Source organism: Grampus griseus (genome assembly GCF_964374135.1).
Source record: "Grampus griseus genome assembly, chromosome: X".
Classification (NCBI taxonomy): domain Eukaryota; kingdom Metazoa; phylum Chordata; class Mammalia; order Artiodactyla; family Delphinidae; genus Grampus; species Grampus griseus.
This window is the reverse complement of record NC_138999.1, coordinates 130,147,592-130,157,390: the sequence shown is the minus strand read 5'-3', so window position 1 is coordinate 130,157,390 and position 9,799 is coordinate 130,147,592. Positions and strand designations below refer to the sequence as shown.

The window sequence follows — 9,799 nt, the reverse complement described above, 5'->3', positions numbered from 1 at the left end:
TGTTCCAACCTAAGTAACATCACGCTCAGCACCCAACCCCTACCCTGAGGCCGCTCTTCAAAACGTAGTCAGAAGGAGGACTTTCGTTAGGGTCTGTTAAAGACAACTTCACTCATCTCGGCTCGTTTCTGTAATAACAGGTGAACTAAAGTGACGTCACCATCAGAGCGAGCACTCCGCCGCTCTCGCTGAACAGAAGGCAGAGTTCAAAAGGCTCACAGAATGGGGACAATGGCCATCTGTGGAGAGGGCTCCAGGGTCTCCCACGACTTAGAGAACTGCTAGAAAGCTGCCTTTTCCGGCCCAGGAGCTCGACAGAGGAGAACGCAGGATGGCCCCACTGCAGAAGCAGCACACCTTGAGCTCTGAATTCATTGTCTTGGGCTTTGGGGACCTGGCTGAGTTACAAATCTCCCTGTTTGGACTGTTTCTAATCATGCATCTTGTCACCCTAGCAGGGCACACGACTCTTGCGCTCATCACCCTCCTTGACTCCGCGTATTTCCTCCTTCGCAACCTGTCCACCATTGAAATCGGCTATACATGGGTCATCGTCCCCAGCATGCTGGCCAGTTTCCTGTCCGGGAGCCAGCGGATGCCCTTCCTGGGCTGAGCCCTGCAAATGCATCTCTCCAGCGCCCTGGGCAGGGCAGAGTGTTTCCTCGTGGCTGCGATGGCCTACGACCGCTTTGAGGCCATCTGCAAGCCCCTGCATTACACACTCATCATAGCCAGGACCCTGTGTCTGCAGGTGCTGGCTCCGGCGTGAGTCAGCGGACTTGCGCTCTCCTTCACCCTCCCCACGCTGATATCCCTCTTCCCCTTTGGTCAGTCTCATGAGATCAGTCATTTCTTCTGTGACGTCCCCGCTGTGCTACTCCTGGCCTGCGCGCACGCACGCAGGCCAGTGAGGTCGCGGTCTTCCTCGTCTGCCTGCTCATCCTGTTGGCTCCCCTCCTGCTGAGCCTGCTCTCCTGCGGGTTCCTTACCGCTGCCGTCCTCAGAACCCACGTGGCTGAGGGCGGGAGCAAGGCCTGTGCTGGGCACCTGCTGGCCTAATATTGATCTACATCCGCCCCAGAACAGGACAAAACCGTGTCCTTAATCTACACCAGTGTCACTCCCCTGCTCCACCCTATGATCTATAGTCTGAGGAACAAGGAAGTCGAGGGGGCCCTCAAGAGACTCCTGGAGAGCCACGACCAGACGAGGCCGGCAGTCCAACGCAAGGGGAGCGGGAAGAGGGCTCCACGTGCCAGAGCCCAGTCGGTCATGTCCGTGCAGCCCTCGCAGCCCCACGCCTCCTCCTGAGGGCTGCGCTGTGGTTCTGCGGGCGCCTGGACCTTACCGCCCCCTTTCCCGCCGTCACACGTGGAACAAACCCTGACGCTTTCCGAGATGGAGCAGCTCTGGGGGGGTCAGTGAACGTTTCACGGCCCCTTCACGGACGATGACACCCAGACTCTGGAGCACCGTCAGACACTTCTCCGGCCAAAGAGCTAGAAGTACAAGGAGCGAGCTCCCAAGTCCAAATGAGGTAAAGGCAAGGGGGCAAAGGCAGAGCCAGCCCAGGGGCTGTAACCCACTCCACCCTCCTCCTGCGCGCCCTCCTCTCCGCCGCGTTTCCCGACCTACCCCGCTTCCAGCCTCTGGGCCAGCTGGCCCCTCCTCATGTTGCCATGGGTTCGAGGGCCGCTCACTCCTGGCGGCCTTGGGGAGGGCCCGTGCGCTCACTCATTACCTAGGGCTGAAGGGCTTTGCTCTCTTCCTGACTGGCCGAGAGGCTCCTTGCAGGCAAGAACTGTGATTAACCTGCCGCCCCGGCACCAGGCACATAACAGGTGTTCAATCAGCACTAATTTGACGCTGACCCCACCCCCCCACCCCCGCCCTCCCGTGAGTTCTGGCATAGGAACAGCTTCAGACTCTGGCTGCTAATGGAAGGGAAGCCTTCAATATCCTGCTGAGCCTCCGCGATTCAGGGACTCAGGTCCGGCATTACGATCTCAAGGAAGTGTTTGCTGACCCCACGTCCACCCCACAGGCTGGGCAAGGTGCCCTGGATCCCTGCATCCTAGCACTTAGCAGCAAATAATTCTTGAATGAGTGAATGAGCACCTTGTGGGTACCAGGCACTGCCCGTGGCACTGGGGATGCGGCAAAGCATAAGGCACAAAAGAGCTCACAGATGAGGCTGGCGAGTTGAGCACCTTATTTAAAAGACTAAAATAAAACCAATTATTCAGAAAATATACGATGGTTACGAGCTCTTCTTTCATAGGCAGGAGTCATTCACCCGGCACCAAGCCTAGAACACCCACATGCTGTTTAAAAGGGTCAGGAAGGAAAGCGTCTGGGTCCTTGATGACCCTTCATTGGAAAACTCAACCACAACCATCATCACCTCCCTCTAGCCTTCGTGTTCGGTCAACAATACACTTCCTCATAGTTTAAACCCCCAAAACCTTCCTCACCAAACCCCAACCTTGCCTACTCTCCTCAATTCATGTCTCCTACCACCTCCCTCATCATTCCTAGACGATGACCCCACCTCCTGCCACAGAGGGGCCCTCAGAGCCACCAGAGGGGCACTCCTCAATGGGAGTGGCAGATCTTGGAGGGCAGGAACCACGTGGGTAATTTTCCCTCGTGTCCAGCCCTACTTGCTCTCTGGCCTGCGCCCTCAGACCTAGGAAAGGGCAGAGCCTGGAGGGGCAGGAGGCGGTGCTATCATCTGGGTTCATTGCAGGGAACCCAGACGGCGACTCCAGGTTGATCAAAGTGAAGGTGGGGTGATCGCTAGCTTCAGCGTATGTGGAGAGAGAACTGACGTGAAAGTCAGAGAGACAGCGACCAAAACGCCAGTAGCCGCTTGTTGCCGACCACATCCCGTTGCAACCCTACGCGGGCCCTGTGCTTCAGGGCCGTGTGATACCTTACGAGAGGGGTGCACGGGCACCCCTTTATGTGGACAAGCTTCGAGGGGTGCCTCTTCTTTTATCTCTTCAAGAGATATTCTTTTCACTACTCTCACCCCTAAACCCTTATTTTCAAAATAAACTAGTGAAACGTTGACAAGTGTTGAAGCCGGGTGAAAGGTAGGCGGATTCTTAAAAACACTACCCTCTCTCCTTGTGCGTGCACGTGAAATGTCCGCAATAAAGACGCTAGAAAAGTCAAGGTACTGACCGGTCTCCCACCCTCGCCATTTATCTAAACTTCGCTCTTCCTTTAAGGCACAGCTCAGATGCCTCTGAGTCCCCGACCCCTTTTTAATGACCGCCTCGGTCGAGTGCGCACTTAAGGCAAGGGAATGCTGCTGACAGGAGAGCAGCCTCGGGTCCCCATCCACCACGGCCTTGCCGTGTGTGCACAGCACCGACCCACGTGTTCCTGTGCACGTGTGCACCCACACAAACGTGCACACACACAAGGCCCTGGGTGGGCAGGGGTGCAGAGACAGGGGGTTCCATCACTCCCAGGCAGTGGGGTGGGAGTCTGGCGGCACAGGGGGCCCCAGGGAGGAGGGAGACCCTCTCCTGGGTGCCGTGGGACAGGACGTGGGTCTGTGTGGTTGGGGCGTGATCCTGGGTGACATGACGATAACCCACTGACCTGCCCAGGGAGGAGGGGTTCCCAGAGAGCAGGCGCACAGCAATCTGTCAGGTAAGAGATGACGCCCCCTTGGCTAAGAAACAGAGATCTATGTCTATACCCTATGTACTCACGCACACATGCACTCAAGCTCACACAACTGCTACTGGTGGCAACTGGCTCAGGAACTGAAGGTTCCCTTGCTGGCTGGCTCTCTAAGCTTCTAGAGAAGGGACGGGGAGAGGGGTCTAGCCCAGCTGAAATATTCGCCTTGGTTCTGCTGCCCCCCCCTCGCCTGCCCCCTCTGCTCTCCAGTCCCCCTGTTCCCCGAGCTGCCACTGCTGCCCCTGGGGTGAGGGGCCACCCAGGGGTGTGCTGGGCAGAGCCTGGAGAGAGGCAGGCAGGGCCTGGTGGGGTCAGGTGAGACGTGACGGTAGCGGGCACTGGAGGGCGGGCGGCAGGGCTTGGGAAGCAGCGTGTGCACCAGCTTGGTTAAGGGGGGTGGGGGAGGCATCTATTTTTGGTGGGTTGTGATATTTTTGGCATTTTATTAAAAATGGAAAAAGTTATTTTAGTTATAAGCACTCTGGTGCTTCCTCCCCTCCCCCCCCCCGGCAGACCCCATAGGTGTCAGGGAAAGGCAAGCCCCCTGGGGGGGTGGGGGGCTAGAGCAGGGGCTGCTATGGCTACGAGAGGGTGAGCTGGTGATGTGAGCCGGGGCACCTGTCACATGACGCTCTCCACCACCACCACCTTGCTGCTCTCAGACACTGGGGTCAGGGTGGTCAGGCCCCTGACATCCGAGTCCTGAGCTCTGTACTCCAAGTGGTGGAGGCCCCAGACGGGCTGCGTCAGGTGCTGCCAGCGCTGCGGGAGAGAGGGACACCTTGAGTCCCTGGGGAGGGGCACCTGCTTGTCCCTGGCCTCTCTCCGCTTCCCGCCACCTGCCACCAACTTGGGGCCCGGGGCCACGCCCCTCCTGACCAGGCCCCGCTCCCTACGCTAGGGAAATAGGGGTTCAGTGGAGGGCCGAGTGGCTGCTAGAACAGAGGCTAGGGACAGGCCTCTCCTCCGCCGCCACCACCTGAGTGAGGCCCTGGAGGGCCAACTCTCCTCCCGTACACCCCCCTCCGAGCTGGCCCAGAGGCTCTGGCACAACGGTCTGTCCCTCCCGGCAGGTGGGAGAAGGGGCAGGGCGCTCTGGAGGTCACGTCTCCACCCAACGGGAGGGAGGGATGGTGTGCGGGAGACGGGGCGCGGGGAACTGACCTCAGCCACGGTCCCCTTGGCCCTGAGGAGGCAGCCCAGGAGGTGGAGGGGCACACACAGCATGGAGGAGAGCGCGAAGCCCCAGCCCATGGCCTCGCCCCACCACGGGTACACGTAGGTGTTGTTGTAGACCAGCGGCTTGTAGTACACCGCGTTGAAGATGAAGACGCCCTGCGGGCGAGAAGCCTCGCGCTCAGCCGGCAGCCACCACTGCGGGCCCTCGGTGTCCCTCGCCCTGCCCAGCCTTTCCCGGCCCTTACCATGCACACCAGCGGGGTGAAGAAAGACCAGCACCATTTCATCCAGGGGCAAGGTCGGTACCCGATCATGCAGGCCACGTCGTCCATGAACCGGTCGGCTCCTGGGGTCACGTGAGGCCGGAGGGCCAGAGCTAGAGAGGCACCACCCCTGACCGTGCCGCACCCCCGGCTTGCCTGTCGGCCCAGACCTACCGTACACCCAGGCGATCACCACGCACTCCCAGAAGGCCTGCCAGAGCAGGGTGGTGCCGCTGGCTGAGTAGTAGTCAAACAGCTGGAAGACATACATCCCGCCCTGGGGATGGAGCCAGGTCAGGGAAGGTGGCAGCCGGCAGCCTGAGGCCAGGGGCATCCCTCACCCTGCCCCCACTCACGTCGGTCACCACGGAGAAATCAATGACAAAGCAGAGGGCGCAGCAGAGGGCCACGGAGATCTCTCTTTGGAAACGGAAGTAGTAGGAGGCCGGGAGGAGGTCCAGCAGGCCGGTGATGAAGCCTTCCACACCTACAAACTGTGGCCGGGCAACTCAGGCCGTGCCCCTCCCCACCCACCCGCCATCTCCCGTCGCCCAGTGTGGCCTCTGCTCGCCAGCCCCCATGCCCCCACCTCCCAGCCCCCTCTCTTGCGTCCCCCCTCTCAAACCTGGCTGTCAAGGCCAAGCAGCAGCAGCATGAAGAAGAACAGAGCAGCCCAGAGCGGGGCCACAGGCATCAGCGTGACGGCCCGGGGATAGGCGATGAAAGCCAGGCCAGGCCCTGAGGGGGAAGGGGCAGGGTGTGGACACCTGGAGCCCCCCACCCACGTCCTGTCCCCCTCCACCCTGCACCACGGTACCAGAGGAGTGGACGATGCCAGGGCACCCTGTGGCCAAGGGCCTTTCCACTTGTGTCAAGACACTGCCGGGCCACTCGAGCCCTCGTGTGTGTGTGTGTGTGTGTGTGCGCGTGTGTGTGTGTGTGTGTGTGTGTGTGTGTCTGCACGCGCGCGCGCCATACCAGGGGCTGGAAGGTCCCCGCAAGCCCTTGGTAGACCTGTACTCATGAGTGGCGTGTCTGGCTCAGCCTTCTGTACCTGGGTTCCGGCAGCTACTGTGGTCGCAGATCACCACTGACCCAGAAAAGGCCGACCTTTCCCTCTACAACACTCAGGCAAGTGTGAGGACATACCCCGAGGCCCCTGGATACAGATGGATGGGGGCTCGGGGCTCCACGTGGCCTGGCCTGAGGTGGCTGCACAGCTGTGCCTCGCAGCTGCTCAGCCAGGCCTCCTGGCCCAGAGTGATGTGACAAATTGAGTTTGAATTGTTCTCATTTCTCAGAACGTCATTCTGTGTGCGTTCGCGTACACGGTCCGTTACGACAGCAGCTGCCGCTGCTCCGGAGCCCGGGCTGGGGCTTGGGGCGTCTTTACCTGATTCCGCCACCTTGGAGATGTGCACGCCCTGCTCTGTGGCCATGAAGCCCAGGATGGAGAAGACCACGAAGCCAGCAAAGAAGCTGGTCCCGCTGTTGATGAGTGCGAGGATGATGGCATCCCTGGGGGCAGAGGGGACCGTGTGGGCTGGTGAGACTGCCTGCTGCCCACGGGCAGGCAGGGCAGGGGTGGCAGGGCTGTAGTGCCTACTTGTAGCAGTTGTTGTTGAAGCGATTGTAGCTGCCCAGGGCCGTGAGGGCCCCCAGGCCAATGGCGTAAGAAAAGAAAATCTGGGTCCCGGCATCTATCCATACCTGGAGATGAGCGAGGGGAGAGCAGGTGTGAGGAGCGCTGCTAGGCCGGCCTGCTCCCGCACAGTGTCCCCCCACCCGACCTCCGCCTCACCTGAGGGGACGCCAGCTTCGACCAGTCAGGCTTGAGATAGTAGATGATGCCGTCCACGGCTCCAGGCAGCAGCACTCCACGCACGAGCAGCACAACGAGGACCACGTAGGGGAATGTAGCGGTGAAATACACGACCTGGGGGGCGGGGGTGCTCAGAGGGGTCCTGTGGCACCCACCTCCCCCGCCTGCGCAGGGCTGCCAGGAAGGCCACCGTCCCTGCTGGCCGGTGTGCTCAGTGGTGAGGAGGGAGGCCACCCAGTGGCACCCCCTTCTACTCATCAGAGCCACGACTCCTCCCAAAGGAAGCTGGGTGCTTGGCTGGGGCACCAGCAGCCCCACGGCGAGCACAGGTCAGCTGCAGAGGGAGGGAGAGGCAGGGCCCTCCCCTGGCAGGGAGCGAGGCCGCAGCCCGCACGCAGGTCCCACGCCTCCCGTGCCGACTCCAGGTCCCGGTCTGCAGAGAGGCGGGGGTCCTTGGTGCCGGGGATTAGAACTCAGCTAGCCAGAGACAGAGGCAAGATCAAGACGGCAGCAAACGCCTCTGCCTCCCACGCAAGCAGCGCCAAGCGGCTGCTCTGCGGACCCTGCTGGAACGCTCCCGCCCTCCAGACACCTGGCCGTATCCTGCGTGTCCCGCAACCACCGGCAGGCTGTCTTATTGTGTGTCTGTTCACACAGTTGTGCCCACAACCTGACAGGGAGCCCCTGAGGGAGGGATGGGTCCACGCTGCCCGCTGGGTCCCCGAGGGCAGACAGGCAGGTGAGAGAGACAGACCGAGAAGGTCAAAAGCTGACTCAGAGCCAGAAACGAGAGGAACTGGAAGGGAGGGAAGGCGAGACAGGAAAGGCGAGCCAGGGATGCCCCCCACCCCAGGGAAGGGGCAGCCGCTGCCGGGGCCACTCCACCTCCACTCGGGAGGGAAGGCTGCCGGGCCTGGAGGCGCAGGGTGGAGAGGACTCTCCAGCCAGGGTTGGGGATCAAGTGGTCCGGACTGAAGTCCCTGCCCCTCCTCGGGCTCTGGCCCTGGTGCCGTCTCCTCCCTCCCGTGGCAGCAGTGTTTGCTGGCAGACACCCACACCCCCCCAGGCAGTGCTGCCCCCAGGCCTGCCGTCACCCCGGCTGTACCTTTTCTGTTGACTTGACCCCCTTCCAGACACAGAAGTAGACCAGTACCCAGCAGACACAGGGTCACCTCCAAGCTGAGGGTCCCCGGAACCTCCAGGCCCCCGGAGAGTCTCAAGACTTTGTTCCTGGGGGAGGGAAAGCCCATGAGGGCTGTGCCAACAAAGGGCCAGGAGACTGGGGGTGGTCCTGGGGTGGGGCCACCCGCCCCTACCCCCACCCCACCCCCCGCCGCCACAGCCCTTCCGGCCAGCCGGTCTCCCCCATGCACCTGGCAAGCCAAGGCCAAGCCTGCAGCCTGTAGTCGCTGCAGTCTGTGTTCCCGGAACCTTGGAGCCCCTGGCGGCCTGGCGCCACGCCGTCCTCAGTGGGCCCAGCAGCAGCCCCCCGCTTCCTTCCCCAGGCGGGCAAGCACCGCCCGCTCTGCATCCCTGGCCTCATCCCCGCAGGGCCGGGCCCGGACACGTGCACACGTGCACACGAACACACATGCAGACTCGAGCTACGTGTGGGAGACCAGAGGGCTGGCCGGGCCTGGCCCAGAGATGCCCGACTCCCTTGCAGAACTCGATGACAGGGACCTGCGCTCAGCAGGCTGGTCACACGTGAAGTTGGCCAGGCTGCCTCTGACACAGACTTCGAAGTGCTCGGGGCTCGCCTGGGGTTTGCAGGCTTGGCAGGGAAACTTACGTGCCCGGAGGCCTTAGGAGGTGGGGGCGGGGCTCTGTTTGCACATGTGCACTGGGGAGCTCCAGCCACACTAAGTGGAGGGGCGTCACCTGGAGGCCTCACGGCTAAGCCGCTTACGGGGAGCCTGGGCCCGAGCGAGGTAGGCCGGTTAGAGGGACCGGAAGATGTGGGTGTCTGTTTGCGCAGGCTCATTGGGGTTACACAGCGCTCTGCGGTGTGGAGCTTCGTAAGGGGGCGACCATTGGCTGGAGAGCCTGCAGGCTCTGTCGGTGGGAGCCAATCACGAGTCAGGAGCCGTTACCAGGGGTGTGTTTGCGCAGGCGCTCTGGGAATCCCCACGTGAGGGGCCGTTAGACGGTTGGTGTTGTGAGGGACCGTTTTCTTCTTCCCCCGCTCGTAGGGAGGGTGGAAGCGGTTGTAGATGGAGTCTGAGGCAGATGGTGAAGGAGCCATGAGGGCAGCAGACGAAGGTGCAGGTGCCGCGGCCGTTGCAGTGGGAGCAGCATGTGGTGGCCAGGGCGACCCCGGTGACCCAGTCGATCCTGGCGACCCTGAAGACCCTGGCAACCCTGGCGTCGCAGGAGAGGCAGGTGGCACAGCCGGTGGCCTTGTGCAGATCCAGTGGGCAGACCACGCAGCAGGGCCACGTAGAGACGCGGGACCCGGGGCCGGAGATCCGGGTCCGCAGGCGCTACAGTGGTATCCTTTTGCAGGAGCCCCAGTGGGCCGGGCGTCCAGGGGCTGGGCTGGAGGTGGTTTGTGGGGAGGGGCTGCAGGCGGTGGGGCCTGAAGTGTAGAAGGAGGGAACTCTGGGCGGCTGGAGGGTATGGGCCAAGGGTGGTCTGGGCTGACGGGATGGTGGTGGGGCAAACCAACCTGAGGGAAACCAGAGGGTAGGGGTGGTGATGTCCAGGGTGGCCTCAGTGTATAGGGTGGGAGGTTGTGGACGGCCTAAGGGGTGGTCTGGCGGGGAAGCCGCGGGGTGGGGGGGTGAAGGCGGGTCTCAGTGAGGAGGAAGCCTGAGGCACAGGCGAAATCAGTAGT

General features: G+C 62.0%; 1 protein-coding gene and 1 pseudogene across 2 annotated transcripts; one reads left to right on the top strand and one right to left on the bottom strand.

Moving 5' to 3' along the window:
• The first annotated feature begins 331 nt into the window (after positions 1 to 331).
• LOC309817671 (olfactory receptor 10Q1-like) lies at positions 332 to 1,311 on the top strand (annotated as a pseudogene). Its single transcript has one exon. The product of its transcript is annotated as an olfactory receptor 10Q1-like (transcript).
• A 2,378-nt stretch (positions 1,312 to 3,689) lies between these two features.
• On the bottom strand, positions 3,690 to 8,044 carry LOC309839106 (sodium- and chloride-dependent creatine transporter 1-like). Its single transcript, XM_082680663.1, has 9 exons — positions 6,943 to 8,044; positions 6,748 to 6,851; positions 6,535 to 6,659; positions 5,767 to 5,879; positions 5,498 to 5,635; positions 5,316 to 5,418; positions 5,124 to 5,224; positions 4,864 to 5,034; positions 3,690 to 4,461 (listed from the first exon to the last, which is right to left on the bottom strand). The coding sequence occupies exons 1-9, from the start codon at positions 7,219 to 7,221 to the stop codon at positions 4,321 to 4,323; spliced, it is 1,275 nt and encodes a 424-aa protein (XP_082536789.1). The 5' UTR covers positions 7,222 to 8,044; the 3' UTR covers positions 3,690 to 4,320.
• Between the last annotated feature and the right edge of the window lie 1,755 nt (positions 8,045 to 9,799).